Source organism: Macaca nemestrina, chromosome 10, assembly GCF_043159975.1.
Source record: "Macaca nemestrina isolate mMacNem1 chromosome 10, mMacNem.hap1, whole genome shotgun sequence".
NCBI classification, from domain to species: Eukaryota; Metazoa; Chordata; class Mammalia; order Primates; family Cercopithecidae; genus Macaca; species Macaca nemestrina.
In genome coordinates, this window is record NC_092134.1 from 115,634,369 (window position 1) to 115,655,779 (window position 21,411).

At 43.3% G+C, this 21,411-nt stretch overlaps 1 protein-coding gene across 2 annotated transcripts in view; it reads left to right on the forward strand.

Annotated features, from left to right (window-relative positions):
* LOC105492154 (inositol 1,4,5-trisphosphate receptor type 2) overlaps positions 1-20,497 on the forward strand; it is a 493,933-nt gene extending 473,436 nt beyond the window's left edge. For both annotated transcript variants that reach the window (XM_011759132.3, XM_071072008.1), the window contains 2 exons: positions 19,477-19,638; positions 20,328-20,497. In XM_011759132.3, the coding sequence (XP_011757434.1) occupies positions 19,477-19,638; positions 20,328-20,414 (249 nt within the window). In that variant the 3' untranslated portion in view covers positions 20,415-20,497. The remainder of the gene's footprint in view (positions 1-19,476; positions 19,639-20,327) is intronic.
* The last annotated feature ends 914 nt before the right edge of the window (positions 20,498-21,411 follow it).

The following is a 21,411-nucleotide window of genomic DNA, read 5'->3' on the forward strand; positions in this document are numbered from 1 at the left end:
GCATGTATGCATCTACCTCCAAATATTCGAGTACTTGCTGGGCTTGTGGGCTAGGCACTAAGAGAAAAATCTGAGTGGCCCTCAGATGCATGTGGTTCTGTTGGTGCTTAGGTCTCAGAAGGCCTATGGAAGTTTTGATTTTGGTATGAAACGTCCTTGCGAGTTCTGGGTTTGACCTTAAGCTCAGGCTGGAAATAAATTGCTAGTGCCCAGCTCTGAGGAAGTGCAGGTTGAACTAGGGCAGGTGACACACTGCCTTGTGGAACGTCAATCTGCAAGTGATTCCATCCTGCTTAATGGAGCTTTAGCACTTTGACCCCAGCTTGAAGCCTGGGAATACAGCACCCTCTAACCCCTGAACCACAAGCCACTTGCAAGTTGGGCATATCAGAAATACCTTGCTTTGATCCAGTCATCATAAGTGTATTTATTGCAATGGGATTCTACACAATAAGGTGATGTTATTGTGAATTAGAGAATAACAGAAGACTTATGTATTCAAAGTGGGATTTGGTGGGTAGAAAATTTACACCATACATTGCATCAGCTACTATCATTCTATAAAATTTGACTGTGCAATAAAATGATAGTCAGTACAAATAGGATTTTTCTAAATTGCTGCCTAAACTGATAGTGCACATGGAAATAATTTCAACCTCACGTTATACATTAGGCATGTTATTGAAATGTTGCTTATAAATGTATTTTGTGTTGAAAGGTAAATCATGTTTTCAATGTACCTGGGAAAATTGTTAGTTAAAGAAATCTGGTGATCATTCCTTTAGGAAAGAATCCTTTGGAAATTAATAGTAGATAATCTGTTTTTGATGGATTTTGTAAACTTCATTTTCATATATCACATTACCCTAAAACCACCTGTATCTTAGGTTAAAATAATTCAGTTACCTTTATTCTTGAAGTCGTTGGTAATTGTGCATAGTCTAAACCAATACAAGCTGGATTGTATAATTGTTTTGCCAAATCTTTCCCCATGTTTTTAAACAAATAAAAAAGAATTATGATGCAATGTGGTGGGGTGGGGGGTGAACAAAGATTACTCTGAGCAGCAGGAATGAGAGGATGTTGTGATAAATCTTATATGATATATAAACCATGACCAGGGATTAAAGCATAACTAGACCACTTAAATAATGCTATGTAGATCTTGCTATGATTTCAATAGATAACATAATTCAAAACCCAACTTCCAGCACAGTTAAATATGAAGCTATTGGGAACTTTTTTTTTTTTTTTTTTTTTTTTTTTTTTTTTAAAGACAGAGTTTTGCTCTTGTTGCCCAGGCTGGAGTGCAATGGTGCCATCTCGGCTCACTGCAACCTCCACCTCCTGGGTTCAAGTGATTCTCCTGCCTCAGCCTCCCGGGTAGCTGGGATTACAGGCTCCTGCTACCATGCCCAGCTAATTTTTTCGATTTTTAGTAGAGATGGGGTTTCACTATGTTGACCAGGCTGGTCTCAAACTCCTGACCTCAGGTGATCTACCGCCCTCAGCGTCCCAAAGTTCTGGGATTACAGGTGGGAGCCATGCACCCAGCTGCTAACATTGTTTTAAGTTCTCAGTAAGTACCCCAATTGCAAAAAAAAAAAAAAAATTAGTAAACTTAGAGGTGATGATTACAATGTATTTTTTAAATACTTACAATGATCTCGCAAAGATGTCATCAAGCTAAATTAACATCTTAGTAGTGGAAAGGAAAAAAGAAATTTTTTGGTGAAATTTACAGGAAGTAACAGAACATCTGTTGAAGAGCTAGGGATAAATTTGAGTTCAACAAGACCTCGGAAATCTTGGCTACTAACATTGGCAAGACCATCCATTTTCCATTTCTGGTGATAAATTTTAAATCCAAATAAATTCTGTTTGTTAGGGCACTAAAAAGCCTTGTCAGCTCTGAAGTTAAGTAGGCATGTATTCACTGGCAGCATGTGGAAGCCACAAACTGGGCCAAGCTGTAGACATCTCCTATAATCTAATTTTCAAGCACAAAGTATGGCAGAGCCAAAAGCAGCTCTCAGGGCGAGGCTTCCTGGGCTCAATTCATGACCATGGGCTTTGGGACCAGGGAAAGCTAAAGATCATCATCACTTCTGCAAAATAGCAGACTTCGAAGACGGGAAACAACAAGGCCAGGGTGGGAGCGAGAAGAGATGAACTTCCCTCTCGAAGTGGTTCTCTGAGCTCCCCCGGTAAGAGAAATAATGAAGGAGGAAGCGAGAGAAGATTCGTGGTGTGTTTAGTAAAACATGGAACAGCTACAGATATGCTGGAACAAAGCCTTAGAGCTTTCTTTCCAAGTCGCAGTCCAGATACACAAATGGGTCAGCGCTGACTGTGTGGGCACCACCCCTTAGGAAGCCTGACCACAGACTGCCCTTGCAAAGAAACGGAGACAAAAATAGAGTCCTTCCATCCTGCAGTGGCCTCCTTCTTCTCTTTGTGTGTCAGTGATTTTCAATCAGTACATTACAAAAGCCATGGCAACTTGAGGAATTTACATTTTAAAAAGTGGGCACGTAGAGGCGAAAGTGGTATTTGGGGACGTGGAACAGATGAATGGGTTCCTCGTTCCCACAAGGTTACCAAGCAGTAGGGTGGGGCAGAGTGGATGGAAACCCCCAAATTGCAATTGACATGGGAAGGTTTGAAAACTCACATCCGGGTGACGCCATGTGCTTGTCCCTGAAAATGTGTTAACTCCGGGGATGTCATCATCCCATGAGGCCAATCACAGATAATTCCTCCCACTCTCCTTGTGCTTTGCCCCAAACCATATGTTCCCTTGTGACACACCTACACTTCCCCACCCTGACCCCCTGCCATCGCCTCCCACCCAAAGCATGTTCTAAATATTAGCTTTTTTTTTCCCCACAAGAGAAAAGCTTTGCGCTAGTTTCTCTACATCATTTTATGAAATCCTTACAGAAATCCTAAAGGATAGACATTCTTACCCCTATTTTCAGAAGAAGAAACTTTAATACTAATCTGATCACTTTCATAATGAGAGGTGAGGCTGGAATTCAGACTGAGATTGCCCTGCCTCCAAAACCCCTGACTTTTAAATCATAGCCTGCTTTCTTGGTTCCCTGTATATCTGAGCATCCTCTCATTTGGATGATGCCAAGACTGGTTTCATCCTCGCTAGCATTAATATGGTGCACAGACCTTTCCAGCACAGGACAGGTCACTTCACCTCCAGACCTTGGAAAAAATGAAGTAGCGGTGGGGGGCACTTCCTTCCATTTTGACCTCTGTATTTCTTCACTTATTCAGCTAGCATTTAATGAAAACCTGCTATGCACCTGACACCGTTCTAGGCTCTAGAAACAAGTGAAGTGAAGCCCTGCCCTCCTAGAACTTGCATTCTATTATTGGAGACAAACAACTATATGATGTAGGCAATGTCAGCTAATGATGGAAAGCAAAGCAAGTTGAAGGAGCAGAGAGGAATGAAGGTGTGCTAGGTAGGGTTGTCAATGGCAGCCTCTCTGAGGAGGAACATTGGAGCAGAGCCCTCTATGGAGTAAGTGAGCAAACCATGGAGAGGTCTAGGAATCAGCAGGAGCCAACCCCTGGTGGGAACAGATTGGACATGGCAGAAAACCAGCAGGACAGCTCATGTGGCCGGAGTTAGTGAGGGTGGCAGGTGGCGGCCACAGATGGGGGAGGGGAGGGGGACAGAGACTGGATGACGTAAGGCCCCCTGGGCTAGGAAAGGAGTTAAGAATTTATGCCAGGAAAATATTAAAAACATATCAGTGCCTTTTTTTTTTTTTTGATTCTGAGATGTGCCTGATGTCATCAATTATTGGTAATACACAGAATTCATTCCTGACAAGGAAATGGGTAGAACATACAAGAATAAATAGTTTAATCCACAAAACACACCCAGGATGATGGATTTCAAATTGTTGCCAACTCTTCAGGCAGAATGGGTAAGAAATAAAGAGAGAATGTATGTAAGATCACAGTCCAACAGCACGCTTTTCATGCTCAAGGCTCAAGGGAAAACAAGGAAAATGACTTTATTCTTTATCCATAGACCCCGGATAAATCTTTTCTGCCTTGCCTGATCATATCCTAAATATGTATATAGCTGCAGGTTTCTGGGTGTATTCTAGCTTCTGTAGCTCTCTTTGTAATAGTTCAACCGAATGTCCACTATTTATAGGTCTCCAAGTAGCAACAGTTAGCAAAAGTAAACCCAGCAACCTGAGCTAGCCACCCTGCAGCTTCCTTACCTTTGCCACCAAGGTCACCCTTTCCCTCTGGCCACGAGCAGCAGCCGATGGCCACATGGGCCACAAGCAGAGGTGTTTAGGGTGGGTGCCTTGTCTGACACCAGCTATTCAGTTTCAATCGCAACTGGGTGCACTGCAACTCAATTTTGGCACTGCCCACTCAGAGTTAGTGCAGACTCCACAAGTTAGAAAGCATGATCTCCAACAACACTGCCCTATGTCAGATGCCAGCCACACTTTGGGAGTCCCCAGGCTACAGCATTTATGACTGGCTGGATATAAATTTGGGGGTTCCCACAACCCTCTCTTGTCAATAATTTGCTATAACAGCACACAGAAGTCAGAAAAACACTAATGAAGACAGTTTTATTATTATATAAAGCATACAAATCAAGAGAATCTGCCAAATGAAGTGACACATGCGGTGAGGTCTGAGAGGGAACATGGAGTTTCTATGGCCTCTCCTCATGGAACCAGGGCAGATCACCCTCCCTACACATTAGCGTGTCCACCAACGAAATTCAACCAAGCCCTAGTGTCCAGAGGTTTTTTTAGGGCTTCATTACATAGGCCTGATTGATTGAATCATTGGCCATGTGAATGAACTCAATCTCCAGCATCCCTCCTTCCCTGTCCAGAGGTTGGGCTGACTTGAAATCCCAACCCTGCAATCATGTGTGCTTGGTCTCTCTGGTAACCAGCCCCTTTCCTCCTACTCCATAACCTCCCAACACTATGTAGGGGCCCACCAAGAGCCACCTCATTAGCATAAACCCAGGTGTGCTCTGGCAGCTCATCAATAACAAAGACACTCTGTCACTCGGGAAATAACAAGTGATATGATTGGCCGATCATAAAACATTATGTTATTTCATCACACTGGCTTCATCATGTATTAGAAACAAGTTTTACATGTAGAAATTGCTTCAATATCTATTTCAGTATTTTAAAGTCTTTTTCTATCAGATTGATATCCCATAAAACAAATAATCAGTGAAATGTTTCAAAAATAGAAAAAAATGTATAAAGTGGGCTGGACACAGTAGCTCACACTTGTAATCCTAGCACTTTGGGAAGCCAAAGCAGGAGGATCCCTTGAGACCAGGAGTTGGTGACCAGCCTGGGCAACATAGCAAGACCCCACCCTACAATCAATCAATCAATGAGAAAAATGTATAAAATGCATATAACCTAAGTAGCCTCAGTTTAAAACATGGGGAATTTATTTGTGAAATTGCACAAAAATTAGAAATGCAACACCTACTGCATGATCAACAGTTGTTTCCACACTCCATTTGTGTAAAACTAATCTATGGCTCGTGGCTGTAATTCCTGTTCACCAATACCTTGTGCCTTTTGTGTCTATGCATCTTATAATTATGATCAGACAGAGCCATTATTTGAAAAGAGCCAGCATCCTGTGGAATTAGAGCATATCATATTCTTTCAGTCTCACTTGTCTCCTGGGAATTCCATGGCCAGGCTTCATCATTTTAAGTTTCTTATGCTCACCCTACTTGGCATTACTTCGTTTCTTCTCACCATGTAACATCTGCTTGGCAGAGCAGGTGAAGACCTACAGCTGCTGGGTAAAGGTAGAGGTGAATGTGTGTACAGGGCCACATGGTCTGGGACCCACCTAGCCAGCTGTCGATGCATTGGTGATGATGGCGAAATGCCTTTCCAGCTGTGCACCACCCTGTACTGGGTCCAGTTCCCAGAGCCAGCAAGACAGTGGTCACTGCTATACTCTGCAAAGCTATAATCTAACTTAGAGTTGAATCCCATTTTGACATCACACCCTGTTTGCCCCACCCCTCCCAGAATAACATATTGGTCTGTACTCAATTCAGATTTTTAAATTCAGCATCCCTCATGCCACATGATGCCCTGTTTCAAAAATCGAGTGAAGAATGTTTAGGTCTCTGATGCTAATGAGAAAGTTTGGTCTGAGTGCAAGGTCTCTTTAGTGCAACCTGGCACATCACCTTCATCCAACTTTGAATTTTTTATTAGACCTCTGTGTTGTGCTGACCCCCAAAAGCCATTGAAGATCTTTAACCTGAGTGTGCCCCAGCCCGTTGGCAATGGACTTTTGGAAAGCTCAGAGATCAGGAGAGAGGCCAGGGACGAAAGACTGAGGGGAAAAAATAGGGATTTTCTAGAAAAAGGTATTTGGAATCAAAGAGGAATTTCAGGGGAATATTAGCAGCTGTCTATTTTAAAAAAAGACTTAAAGGAGAGAATGGGTAATAATGAAGTGGGAGTGGCCAGTATGGACCACTCTCACATAAGAAATACGTTAAAACCCATTGTTATAGGCATTTTTTAGGTGACCAGAATGCTTATGACTTCCCAGTAGATAATACCTCAAAGTCATGCTCTCACAATTTTACACATGTAAATGGGACTTTCTAATCTTGAGAAGCTGCCCAATACTGTCACAGAATTATTTCATTCTATTACTTAGGTGGTCCAGATCCCATAAATGATAGTCTAGGCTTTAATGAAACCCAGAGGAACCACAGTTTTGACTGGAGCAGTCTTTCATTTAATGTCCTTGTCTCTACATAATTATTAGTAGCACTCCTTTTATGCTCCAATGTGTACATATTTAGCCAACAAATTGTATGATTACCAAATCAACATGTACAATAAGTATGGTTAAGAATTTTCTTTACAGTTCATCCAATGAGTAGTGATGTTAGGAAATCATTGATTAGACCTTAAGTTATCTACAGTGGTCATTCTCAAACTTTAGCGTGCATCACAATCACCTGGAGGTCTCATTAAAACACCAATTATTGGGCCTTCAACCCTGGAGTTTCTGATTCTGTAGATCTGGAGTAAGGCCTAAGAATTTGTATTTCTAACCATTTCCCAGGTGATCTAGGGAAGACAGACTTTGAGAACCACCAACTTGCCAGGCGTGGTGGCTCACACCTGGAATCCCAGTACTTTGGGAGGCCAAAGCAGGCAGATCACCTGAGGTCAGGAGTTCGAGACCAACGTGGAGAAGCCCTGTCTCTACTAAAAATACAAAAATTGGCCAGTTGTGGTGACGTGCACTTGTCATCCCTCCAGGGGAAAACTGTTGTCTGTCAAGTGTACAGTTTCAAGCACTCAGTTTCCGACTTCAAAGCCCCCTTGGCAGACATTGCTGTGGTAGCACTTCCGTGTGTCCCACTCTTGCCACCCCTTCTGAAGCCACCGTCAGTGCCCACATGGGCTCATGCAGTGGTTCTGCATTGCAAACAACAGCAACTGACTCTGGTTATCTTAGGGAGAGAAGGAATTTGTGGAAAGGATTACAACATTCAGAGGAAAGCAGAAACCAGACTCAGTATGAGCAGATTCTGAGAGAAAATCCAAGAGCTGGCCAGAGGTCCCACCTGGGGACAGCCTGGTTAGAGGAAGAGTGCCATTGCTGAGTGCTGGAAGCTGGCTCCAGCACAGAGGGCATCGCCACGGCCAGAAGCCACCTCTCCAACCACCATGAATGGAAAGAATTCTGTACTATTTTGCTTCTTGGCATCCCTTGTTCCATATGAAAATCTCAAGCAAGAGCATCTGATGGGCCACCCTTTGGTCACATGACTGAGCTCTAGCTGCCACAGGGAGAGCAGACAGAGTATCAGCCTTTTCAGCTTCTGTCACAGAAGACTGGACCCAGATTTCCATCAGGACCCCACAGTAATGATTTCCTCAGATACAGGAAGGAGCTTCAGATTCTGGGCAGCCACACATTGGACGAATGCCCCCTCGAGTATTCAATGCCCTATTCCAAATGTTTTCCCCTAATCTCACCATGAAGAAATCTCTAGATTTTTTCTATCTCAGTGAGACTTGCAAATGTTTCTACTTCATATTATTTGCAGAAGAAAATAAACATTTATGTTCTTTTCGAAGGAGGACAGGAGGTGATAACTTAGATTAAAATATGGAAATTAATAAATAGTAAGATTAAGAAAGGCTTTTAAGGTCCCAAGAAGAAAATATGTAGAGATTCAGTGGAATTCAGAATTGACAGGAAAAGAAAAACCCAAGCAGGAAGGGACATGACTGGCCCTGAGGAAGTCCATTGGTAGGACCCTGGGTTGCTGGTGTCCCCAACAGTCTCTTCCTTTTTTGAGACAGGGTCTCACCCTGTCACCTAGGCTGGAGTGTAGTGGCACAATCTCAGCTCGCTGCAGCATTGACTTCCCAGAGCTCAAGCAATCCTCCTGCCTTAATCTCCTGAGTAGCTGGGACTACATGTGTGTGCCACCACTCCTGGCTAATTTGCCTCTTCTGATGCTAAAGCTTTACCTAATTATTTTTCCTTTATGGGCAGAATGTTTCCCACTTGACACTTCTGTAGGAAAAACAGCAGTAGGGATCCTGGAGAATGCTGGGCAGGTCCCTTGCTCAGACCTGCTTTTCCATCATTGCGTCATCAAATGCATCTCCAGATTCCCAGAGACCTTTAACAGACTGGGCCCCAGTCCCTGAGTCTGATGCCACTACAGCATCTGGGAATCAGCTGGCCGATGGCTCAAAGCAATTCTGGGAGCTGGACTCCACCTCCCCTCTCTGAGTGTTCCTCACCGTCATGTTGGCCCAACACTGGGACCAGTGCCCATCCCCAGAGCCTCCCAGCAAGTCACTCATCAGAGGTGGTCACTCATCCTAGAGTCTTGCTTCTTCGTGTTCCCGGTTACTGTGCTAGCAGTGCTGCTGAACTGATGGATAAGAGGCCTGTAGCTTGCCAATTGTCTAAGCTGCCGTTGGATCTGAGCCTTCTTAGACCTCCCCAGTCCTGAGCTACTCCCTCTTCTCTCTGTGGCTGTATCCCTTGGTGCCCTGTTGGCTGGGAATGGGCAGGACCCCACCATGAGCAGATGTAGCTGATGCATTCTGTAGACAGCTAAGGCTTATGGTTGGCTGGATCAGGGATGAGAAGTCTGGGGCCAAAAGAAGACACAAGTAATTTCACTGCTTTGTGTAGCCTCTGCACTCCTGCTCATGGGGGTCAGAAAGTTTCTAAGAGGGAGAGTTGGGAAGGAGGAAGGAGGAGGAATGGGCCAGAGAAGTAAGGTGGGTTCTCGGGGTCTGTGGTCTCTATTCATAGTCCAGGCTTTTTTCTGGGCGGGGTGGGGGTGAGACCCACCACTTGCCACCACAGGAACAAAGCTAAGCTCAAGGGTCCTCATCACACTTGGTATCCACACCTGTTTTCCCAAGTCACTGCCCAGAGCCCTGCTTTCAAACTTGGTGCTATTTCAGGCCACCTGGGAGAGGTAGGTCTTGAAGATCACAGTTCTCTCAATGCCCCCAAACAATTAAGAGCCACCATCTGACATGCAGCCCACCCCAGAGGATGATTTGCAGGTGAGGGCTAGTACATACAGTGCTTCTCGCCCCCAGGATGCCCACTGCAGAAGTCTTTACTGCCTGCCATCTGTATTTCCCCATACCAACTCTGCCACTGGTCTGGAAACAGTCTAAGGATGGGAATTCTTACCCATGAGTCTTTGAAACTCCAGAGCCCAGTGCTCTTCCTGACACCTCACAGCATGTTTGGAAATGTTGGTTGAACTATTTGGATCCTCTTTTTGGCTGAGGGGGTCCTCACTTACCTGCTTCCCTCTGCCTCCCTAAAGTCAGGAAGCCAGTAGGGATAGGGGCCTTCAGGCTCACACCTACAGAAGCTTAGAGCCCGCAGGACCATCCATAACATGATAGTGGGCAGTCCTGTCCTCCTGCAAGCCCTGTGCTGGGCAAGGGTCATGCCCCCTCCCACCATGGCTGTGCTGCCTATAAAGTCAGGGGTGATAGAATCAGCCCATCTCTCAGTACCTTCCAGCTGTAGTTTTTTTTATTGTATACCTGGGCCCTGCTGAGATTAGGAGTCCCGTGAAGTCATTTTCATCCTGGAACTCTCCTCCTTCATGGGCACTTTCATGGAGCCTCTTTTTCCCTCTGCCTTTGGGAGCAATGACTGGATTAAATAGCCTTGTCCCTGGAAGGCTCCTAGGCCAGGAGCCCCTTCCCACCAGCACACTGAAAATGGTGCCATGAAAAAGGGGCCAGGCAGGAACACGGCAGTGACACCAGCCTTTGTTGGGTGCCATGCACAGCTCTAAGGCGCGGCCTTCAGCCACTCTGCATATGGCCTCAGCTAACCAAGGATGCTTTCTGTTTGTAATATTGCTTTATAATTTTGTAAAAATTCACAAATTTATAATATGTGAATATATAATATAAACCTGAGATTTGAGCATTTAGATTTGAGCAATATTTCAAGGTATGATGATAACACTCTGAAGGGATTTGTAGCTTTACAAAATCTTTCAATCCTCTTTTGCTTTGTACAACTAACACATTCCAGATTTCTCAATCCACACAAATTCGGTACTCACCACATTTACAGGAACCTAACAGTTCACAAGGAAGATCTGGGGAGATCCAGACAGAATACACAGGGAGACACAGAAAGATGGTTCTGGTTAATAAGAGCTTGAAAATGAATCTTCAACTCCTGTCACATGTTTTTCTAATGGAGCAAAATTCACTCTTACTCTTCTTCCCTAACCCTAACCCTCTTTTTAGAATGAGTTGAGGTTTTCATTTATTTGTCAGTAGAAGAATAGTTTTTGTTTTTGTTGTTGTTTTAGAGACAGTGTCTCTACGTGTTGCCCAGACTAGAGTACAATGGCATGATCATAGCTCACTACAGTCTCTACCTCCTAGGCTCGAACAATCCTCCCACCTCAGCCTCCCAAGTAGCTTGGAGTATAGGTGTGCACCACCACACGCAGTTAACTTTTTAATTTTTAGTAGAGATGAGGTCTTGCTATGTTGACCAAGATGGACTATAGGTGTGTACCACCACACCCAGTTATTTTTTTAATTTTTAGTAGAAATCAGGTCTTACTATGTTGACCAAGATGGTCTCAAACTCCCAGGCTCAAGCAATCCTCCCACCTTGGCTCCCAAAATTCTGGGATTATAGGCATGCGCCATCACACCTAGCCTTAGTGTTTTAATTTCAAAGAACACAGCTGTATCCTTTCTCTGTCACCTGCAGTCCCTGATACTTGTTAAACAAGACTATGTTTTCTAACCCATTCCTCCTCCCTCATGAATGCAAAGCCCACATCTGAGCCTCTGTGAGAACCAGTTGTTTTGTTGCTCACAGTCCTTGTTGTATACAGGTGGGTGTTCACTAGAAACTAGATGAGGAATCCCAATGCCAATGTCATGGGTATCTCCTGATTTTTTTAGATAATGCCTAATCTGCCCTCAAGGCCACCATGTTGATGCAAAGGTAAGAAGCTCATCATGCCCTTACTGAAATTGAGCAGAGGTGCTGGGGTCCATGAGACACGCCCCCATAACCATACCCCATAACCAAATGATTACTTCAACTTCAGAAAGAATTCTTGTTCCAGATTATTTTCTAGGTCTAAAGTTCTAGGAAAGAAGAAATGCTGTCTTTCCCTGAGGGATCTTCCAGTAAGTAGGCAGTAGCAGCATGACTTGTGCGGCTTTTGAGAGCCATTTCTGCTGATGTCTTCAGACCAAAAGTGCAAAGAGAGGAATGCAATAGGTCATGCTGAGGCTTTGGGGAAATGCTTATGCTCCTCAGCCTAGAAGGCTCTGTGAATGAATTTTAGAATGGAAAAATGCAGTATAAACATAAAGCTCAGGAAAGGATGGTAACCAAGAAAAACCTTAGGAAATGGTCTTGTGACAGCACATTCTAAGCATAGCCATCAAGTCTGTGGGCAGAGGTGAAGGTACATATTAAATGGTTTACTGATACTCCATTACAATACATAGTACATTTTGTGGGTTGTTCTTTATTAGCAGTATTTCAGAGCATTCTACAAAATCACAGTGAATGTCAACTGTTGCTGCACTTCTATCAGTACCTGCACGTGCATCCATGATACCATGCCTAGAGGATTTGTTTCCGATTTTTAATAAATCAACCTTTAGCATACCCCAGAAGAAGAAATCAAAGGGGGCCCAAGGTATAGTAGCTTCTGTTTGGAGATTTACTATAGTCTTTGTTTTCCTTAGCAAGTTCAGAAGCTAAGCATAGATATCTCCATTTGACATGCAGAGTAGTCTGGTGCAGTGACAGGATACACGCTTTTCAATCAAATAGGGTGGAGGCCAAACCCTGGTTTAGCCACTAACACCACCTATATGACCTTGGACAAGTAACTGATCCGCTTGCCTCAGTATTGTCATCTGCAAAATGGGATGGAAATAGTCCCTACCTTATGGAATTGTGGGTATTGGTCATAGCATGATTAAAATGTGCCTGACATTTGGTAGGCAGCCCACAAGTAGGATATGTTACTATGATGTAGAACCACAATTCTTGCTTTCTGTAGCTTACCTACAGTCAGCTTTTAATATGTACTTAATAGAGCTAAAAAGACCAAGACAATTTCTCCAATGTTCAGCTAACATAAGTCAATCGCATTATTTCTTAATCTCATTCTGATATGGAGAAAAATTATTACATCCTTTATATTTTCTTGAGCCAGTGGACAATTAGGTAAGAATAGGGATAGGCTATATAAGAGCTAGTCTACTATGTAATATGGAAGAACTTGCCCAGAAGTGGGAGTCAAGTGCAGGATATTTGCTGCTATTGTGCCTTGAGACCTCAAGGAAACCTAAACTTTCTAGGTTTCAGGCTAGGCATTTGCAGTATACTGGGTGTGGGCTGTGTGGTTTTGAGGCTGCTTCTAGCCAAAATGCCATGTTTCTGTTTGCTCACTTGGCGAGCTCAATCTTCTCTCAACAATTTGGTTTTTAAAGCTCTTTACATCGTTGTTCACAGAATGACGAGCTGGAAGAGACACAGACACCACCTAGGGTGACAGTCTGATTTTACAGATAAAGAAACTGGGACTCAGAGAATAAGGCTTTCTTCCTCCTTATATCTTATTGCTAGATTTTGCTAAGGTAAAACCAGAACCGGGGTGTCCTGACTCATAGATTGGTGCTCTTTCCATCATACCCCCATTGTCTTTTCCCACAGATCAGGTATCACATTTAAGAACCAAATATGAAAACATAACACAGCTGATTTTTTTTTTTAAGACAGAACCTTTACTCTTGTAGCCAAGGCTGGAGTGCTGTGGCATGATCTCAGCTCACTGCAACCTCCACCACCTGGGTTCAAGCGATTCTCCTGCCTCAGCCTCTTGAGTAGCTGGGATTACAGGCACCCGCCACCACACCTGGCTAATTTTTGTTATTTTAGCAGAGACAAGGTTTCACCACGATGGCCAGGCTGGTCTAGAACTCCTGAGCTCAGGTTATCTGCCCACCTCGGTCTCCCAAAGTGCTGGAATTATAGGCAGGAGCCACCGTGCCTGGCCCAGCACAGCTGACTTTTGACACTTGCAACCTAATCATTTTATTGAATGACTACAAGGTTTCTACACTTCTATCTAATGGTCTTTTAATCACCCAGAGAAATAGATAACTATTAGAATTTAGGAATAAAAGGGTATGGTTGACATAGTGTGTGAGCCCTCAAGGGACTTCTCAGGGACATGACGGTTCATCTTTGAGTTTTGCATTTTAGAATCTTTGAGAAGCTCTGGATTTCCCCTCACCCACTTTCTAGGACCATACATTATAGCCTCAGAATCTAACAGTTAATCCACATCTTCCCTGACTTTATAGTACCCTGTGGTCAAATATGCTTATTCCTGGTGAAGTAAGGAGATTATTTCATTTTGACACAAGTCATCATGGGAATCTAATAACCATATGCATGATCACAAGATGTACATAGCATGCATGAGTAAATCAAGAAATAACAAACCAAATCAAACTGCTTTGTTAGATGGCATACATATTACAAGTTGACATGGAGAGGAAGTGGTGTCCTGTTAACTAGTATCTTCTCTGTGTGTCTGTCCTATGGTTCTGGCTCAGGTTAAAGTCGGATTTACCTTCCTCTTCCCCTGCTCAGATTGAGCCTTCTGTGGAAGCCATAAGAACAGAGAGAGAAACTTCTGAGTGTTTAGTTGGCAGCTACTTTCAATGGAAAAGCATATTCACCATTTAAGAATGCTGCTGTATTGGAATTAATTTTCGTGAAAAGAATATACAGTAATCCCCCTTCTCCATGGCTTCGTTTTCTGTGCTTTCAGTTACCCACAGTCAAGTATAGTCCGAAATGGTAAGATATTTTGAGAGAGAGAAAGAGACCACTTTTATTACAGTATATTGTTTTAATTGTACTATTTTATTATTAGTTATTGTTAATCTCTTACTGTGCCTAATTTATAAATTATCCTTTATCATAGATATGTATATATATGAAAAATCATAGTATATCTAGGGTTCAGTACTCTCCACAGTTTCAGATATCCACTAGGGGTTTTGAAATGTATCCACTTCAAATAACGGGGAATACTGTACTTTCTGCAGTAATTTTGAAGAAAAATCAGTTGTGGAACTGATTTTTAAAAGACTGCTTTCTTTAAAAAAGAGAACAGAAAGCAATCAATTTAAGCTGGGTTTTTTTCCCCCCATTGTAGTGAGAAATGTAAAGCATTCAACTCAAGTCTCTTAAAAATTAAGAAAAGGAACCATAAAATGTCCAATATTAAAACAATTTTTAGTTGTACATTATATATTTGTCTCGGATTAAGATCAGCAGATATACAAGGGAAGGGAGGAGTGAAGCAAGAAGCAGAAAAGTAGGAGAGAAAAGGCTGAGAAACAAACCAAAATACAGACGATACAAGGAGTGAAAGAAAGATTAGAAAAACCAGAAGAGGGTTGGAAGACAGGATAATATTTAGGAACGAAGAGAAAGGATGACAGGACTGTGTAGCTTTTGCACTTAAGCACAGCTTCTCATTACTTTTATCATCCTTTGTTTGAAGTCTTACTCTCCACCTATGAACTACACGCTCCATAAGCATGAGAATTGTGCTGGATTTTGCTTACTATTGTTTTCCCAGTGCCTAACAGAGACATAGTAAACACAGCAAGGATTATTAAGTGAATGGGTGAACAAAGAAACAAATGAAAAAAGAGAGTATAGGGAAAGGGAATTCTGTGGCTCAAATGACACCAGCTATGGTCCACTGAGAGCTACCATTGTTTCCTCAAAAGCAAGAGGCCGTGGACTTGGCTTATCCTGGCCCCCGAGATGCTTGCAATAGTGTTTCTTTGGAGGCAGCTTTACAAACACTCACACATTATCTGTGAGAGTTGCAGTCTACTGTTAGAACAAGGTTTTGCATCTGTTTCTTTCGGAAACTTTTTGAAGGTTGATGTTTTCACCATCCCTCCCGTTCCTGGTACCTTCTTACCCCAAGCCCAGTCTGTGATGCTCCCAAATCCTCCTGCCCCAACAGCCCCTCTGGAATCCTTGTCCTGTTGTATGTTGAAAAAATCTCTCCCAGAACGCTGCTTTCTTGGCTCTCCCAAGACAAGCCCTGTCTTAGTCCGTTTTGTGTTGCTGTAACAGAATACATGAGACTGGGTGATTTATAACGAACAGAAATTTATTGGCTCACAGTTCTGGAGGCTGAGAAGTCTATTTTCAAAGTGCCCGCGTCTGGTAAGGGCCTTCTTGCTACGTAATCACAGAATAGAAGGTGAGGGGGTGAGAGAAAGAGAGGACCGAACTTGCCCTTTTGTTACAGCACCAATCATCACCCCCATGAGGTAGAAGTTCACACATTAGCCTCATGGTCTAATCACTTCCTGAAGGTCCCACATCTTAATACTGTTACAATGCCAATCAAATTTTAAAATTAAATTGAATTTTGGAGCGGACAAGCATTCAAACCATGGCAAGCCCCGTCTCCTTTAGCTCCTTGGTGGTAACTGCCTATTTTTCCCAACCTGTCTGTATTAAGAACCCTAGAAAAGGGTCAGCACTCTGGGCTCCTCATCACCAAGAAATCAACATACCTCAAACCTCCCAAAAAAATGCACTTTTCTAGTCCTTCCCATCCTATCCTTTAATACCTCCTGGTCACTCTTGTTTATTCATACAGATTTTAGCCCTTGGCCACCCACAGCCTCCTCATCTACCCCGACTACTGACCTGCAGGATGACTTCAGGAGTTTTGTGCACAATTCATCTAAAAATTAGCCTCTGCAAATTCTGTGATTTTTTTTTAATGGTGGTAAAATATATATAACACACAATTTACCATCTTACCATTGAAGTGTACAGTTTTGTGGCATGAAGTGCATTCATACTGTTCTGCAACCATCACTAATCTATCTCCAGAAATTTCTTATCTTCTCCAGCTAATGGTCTGTATCCATTAAACACTAACTTCCCAAGTTCAGTGATATTTACTTTTACCAGGCTTAAGGCACTCTCACCTCAAAATTTTTCATTTCATAAAGTTGTTTTACCTTCAGAATTTTAAATTTTGTTATTTTACTTTCTGTCCACAATCTCCTGTCTTGCCAACAGACCATGGTGCAGACAGATCTGAGTTGGGATCCCAGCTAATCCAGTTACCAGCTTCATTTCTTAATCTATTTTGTGTTGCTGTGAAGAAATATCTGGGACTGGGTAATTTATAAAGAAAAGAAAGTTATTTAGGGAATGGTTCTGAAGGCTACACAAGAAGCATGGTGCCAGCATCTGCTTGGTTTCTGGTGAAGGCTTTTGTGCTGCATCAAAATATGGCAGAGAAGGGCCAAAGGGGAAGTGGGCATATGCAAAAAGACACCAAACCCTAGGGGCACCCTGGCTTGTAACATCGCACTCTCACAGGAACTAATCCATTCCCCCGAGAACCCATCGAGGCTCCTAAGAGGGAGAACTCACCGGACGCGGTGGCTCACGCCTGTAATCCCAGAACTTTGGGAAGCCGAGGCAGGTGGATCACCTGAGGTCGCAAGTTCGAGACCAGCCTGACCAACATGAAGAAACCCCGTCTCTACTAAAAATACAAAATTAGCCAGGTGTGGTGGCGCATGTCTGTAATCCCAACTACTCAGGAGGCTGAGGCAGGAGAATCGCTTGAACCCAGGAGGTGGAGGTTGTGGTGAGCAGAGATTGCGCCATTGCACTCCAGCTAGACAACAACAAGACTGAAACTCAGTCTTAAAAAAAACAGTGATAGCTCACTTACCACTGTGAGAATGGCACCAAGCCAATTCCTGAGGGATCTGCCCCCATGACCCAAATACCTCTCATTCGGCCCACTTCCAACACCGGAGATCAAATTTCAACAGGAGGTTTGGAGAACACAGACAAACCATATCTAAACCATGGTACCTCACTTTCTTCAGTTGTAAAATTCACATAATAGGTAATGTAAATTAATTTTAAATTCACACATTAATGTGTGAACTCCCTTAAACCTTGATCTTTCTGATGCTCATCCCAGGGAGACACAGCATGCTGTATCAGTCGAGCTTTCTATCTCATCTGCACATCCATCTGGGCTGTGGGTGAGCAGCTGGACCAGCCACACTACCGTGCAAGCATTTCATGGATCCCTGTTAGGTTTCCTCTGCTCTTCCCCCACAGGCCTATTTCAGATCTTTCCCCTTTGCTCCATCTCCCTACCCAGCCAGTCTTCCCTGTTTCTATAAACCAGAGTCCTTAACACTTTAATGATATTAGAACCACACACATTCCTTGAGGTCCTGATTTGGTAAGAGGTGGTGGGGTGGGAATCTGCAGTTTTCAAAAGCAACCAGGGGATTTCGGTACACACAGTGTGCAGCCCACTGTTTGTGGAGGGCTGTCCTGAGCCATAAGCTCCTTGAGAGCAGACACACAGTCTTATCTGACTTTCACCCCTAAATACCTAACAATAGATGCTGAAGGATTGATTGAATGAATGAATCTGTCACTCTGCACTTCAGAGTAAGTTACTGTTCGCCTTTGAAATGCTAATTAGCTACAGCTGTTTAAATGCAGTTTAAAACTCTTCAATATGTTTTATCTTTAGTTCTTTATCAGCCCTTTTCACTGCCATTGGGGGCAGGGAACTATAAAGAACTTGTTATTCTCTGCCTAGCAACAACAACAAAAAGCCAACCCAAGGGCCAGGTAAGATTGAGCCTGCAGTCTAGAGATACACAAATTGGGCCTTGCCACTGTCACTTAGGGAAGAACACTGATGACTCTCATTCTAGGGATTCCACAGGCAGAGGCTGTTGTAGCCATTTCAGTGGACTTTTCTGGAATGGAAAGAGTTTCAAGCACAATGCTCACTGCTAGGGATGTTAGGAGAAGGTGATTTAGAGAAATAGGTGGGTAGACAGAGACAAAGACTGGCACACCCCGTCAATGCTGCAGAGGCTTCAAATCCCAGCTTGGCCATTTACTAGCCTGTGACAAGTGTAATGAAACTTAGAACCTCTTGTTTCCTTATCTGTAAAATGGGGACCACATGATTTACCTTGCGGAGCTTTGGGGAGGATGGAAAAATGTCATATAAGTAATATATAGTGATTCTATGATGTTAGACAATTGAGCAGAGTCTTGAAGAAAGCATCTGTCAGTCTCTACCACTATTGGAGGGAAAACACACACACACACACACAACACCTACACCCAGGCTGCCTACAAAAACAGAAGTGGAACCAGCTATTGCCCTGTGGGGAAGTCTAACTCTCACCCATTGCAATAAAATATTTCCAAAGGGAGCAGACAGAGTAACCTCGGGCCATGCCCTCCCACTTCCCTCTTCCTCAAGTGGAGCTCGGAGGGAGGCAGAGCTGGTGGGGAGCCTTTATAGAGGAAGTGGGAGGTAAAGTAGTGTGGGTGGCTGAGGCTGAAACATTTCTTTCACCACCTTCCTATACCGTCCCCCACCTTCTCTTCTGTGCCAGGGGGAAAGAGAAACAGTGCATGCCTATGCTGTACCCACACACACTTGGATCTGCTCCCCCAGCCTCCAGATCCCACCTCATCATTCGTCATCATTCACTGAATGCCTGTAGCCCTCACGGTGCTTTCTAAATGCCTCAGCTGGAACCTCCCTGGGAGCCCATATAAAGTTTGCTTCAATATTTGGGGTCTTCCCCCAGCCCATGAAGACCAGCGTCTAAGCCCTACTTCAGCCCTTCCCTGTGCCTGGTTTTCTCTCTCCAATTTAAGTGCTAAGAGACTTTGGTTTATATGTTAATAATAATAAACAGCTATAGACGTTCTCCCCTTCCATACTTATTCCCTTATTCCCACACATTTATTTACTTTCAGGAGAAGAATTTGGATTGGTTTCCTCGGATGCGAGCCATGTCCCTCGTTAGCAATGAAGGCGACAGTGAGCAAAATGAAATTCGGAACCTTCAGGAGAAGTTGGAATCGACCATGAGTCTAGTCAAACAGCTGTCAGGTCAGCTGGCAGAGCTCAAGGAGCAGGTGGGTGCATTCAGGGAGACGGTGCTGGGTGGGATAAAATCATTCACCACCTCTGGTGAGGGGAGACAGAGGGTCCAGGGAGCCAGGTCATTAGCCATAGAGGATTGCAAACTCCGAGAAAGAAACCTCACATCGTACTGTAGAACCGCATCCCAGCAAACGGGGACTTCCACTTATCCCATCTCCCTGAGCCTTGTGCGACACTTCTCCTTCTGTGGAAGGGGGAAAGGAGAAAATGCCAAACTACAAGCATCTCTTTGCATTAAAAAAAAAATCATTTTCTGCCATGATAGTAATTACTAAGCCCATGGGAAAGGCAGATCCTCATTAGTATCTGCCATTTCAATGCTATAATCAACGCCTTTATCATATAAAATTGTTAGTATTAGTAAAAATATCAACAGTAACCATGGTAGCTATTAAAATGACTGTGGTGATGGTGACAGCTATGTGACAGGCAAGGTCTGTTTTCTAAAATGGCTCCTGCTTCCTAACCACAAAGAGGGGTTTGCTCTTTTTCTCTGATTATGGAAATTCACTTTAAAAAAAATCCCTTTTTTGATAAATATATTCTATATGATGGTGGACAGTAGGTAGTTGGGGAATATTAACTCAAAACGGTTGTGGCCCACCAGCACTGGGTAAGAGCGAGAAAATCCGCTGAACACACGCTCTCTCTTTTTCCCCAGATGACAGAACAAAGGAAGAATAAGCAGAGACTGGGCTTCCTCGGATCAAACACACCCCATGTGAATCATCACATGCCACCACACTGATACCATGGGGGGAAGCCGTGACTAGCCTTTCATCAGTGTCCTGCCTGATCACTGAATAAAGAACTGAGATGGAGGGGAGTGAACAGTGCCTATTGTTGAAAAGTTAAAAACAACCAAGTGCCAAGATGTTGAGTGGGTTAGCTCTGAGAACAATTTATAACTGTGTTTTCATGGTTGCGAAGACCTAACCTCAAATGCATCTGCTAGAAAGCGTACATCACACATTCGCAATGCAACAGGAAGAAAAGGCTTGCCCAAAAGGCTGGAGAGGGCAGGGAGCATCAGGGTGGAAGGAGACACGGGGCAGAGAGAACTATCTTCTGCTAAATCGATAGGAGTCAGTTTTGTCTTAAATGCTGACTACAGCCACTGACATGGTTGGCTGGAATTTCTTTCTTTTAATTGTGGCATATAGGTTCATGATACAAGAAGTCATACTTTGGTGGCTAAGTTTTCCTAAGGAAAATAACTGAAAAGATGAAAAGTGAGAGTTGAAAAGAGAAATGATAATGCTTCCAAACTGTAGCTGTCTCAGGGCAATTTCTTTATTTATAACATGAAGCACAATGGATTTACAGCTCTAGGAACTTAGTACTTTGGAGCTTTTGCCTCTCACGCTGACAACATAACAGAATGTGATTGCCTTCTCCGGATTCCGACAGGCTCTGTCAATGTGGAGCACAAAAGGAGATTTTCGTATAACTTGTTGAAAACGTGCTCTAAGTCATGGATAGGCTAAGATTTTTTAAAGATCTGGGGGAATAAAAAGCCAACAGTAAACCCCAGGAAAGGGTTTTTAGAGACCGTGTGCATGCTATTAAAATATATTGAGATTAATACATGAACATGCTTAAAGGTGATAGGAATTACTGAGAAACTTATGGTGGTGGCATTGCCTTTTCTAAACCTGCAGTGAAAGCTATTTGACTCATGTTTGCTGTGCCTAAAGAATTGCTTCAGGAACTGAGTGTTTTTATTTATGGTATTCCTGCAGTTA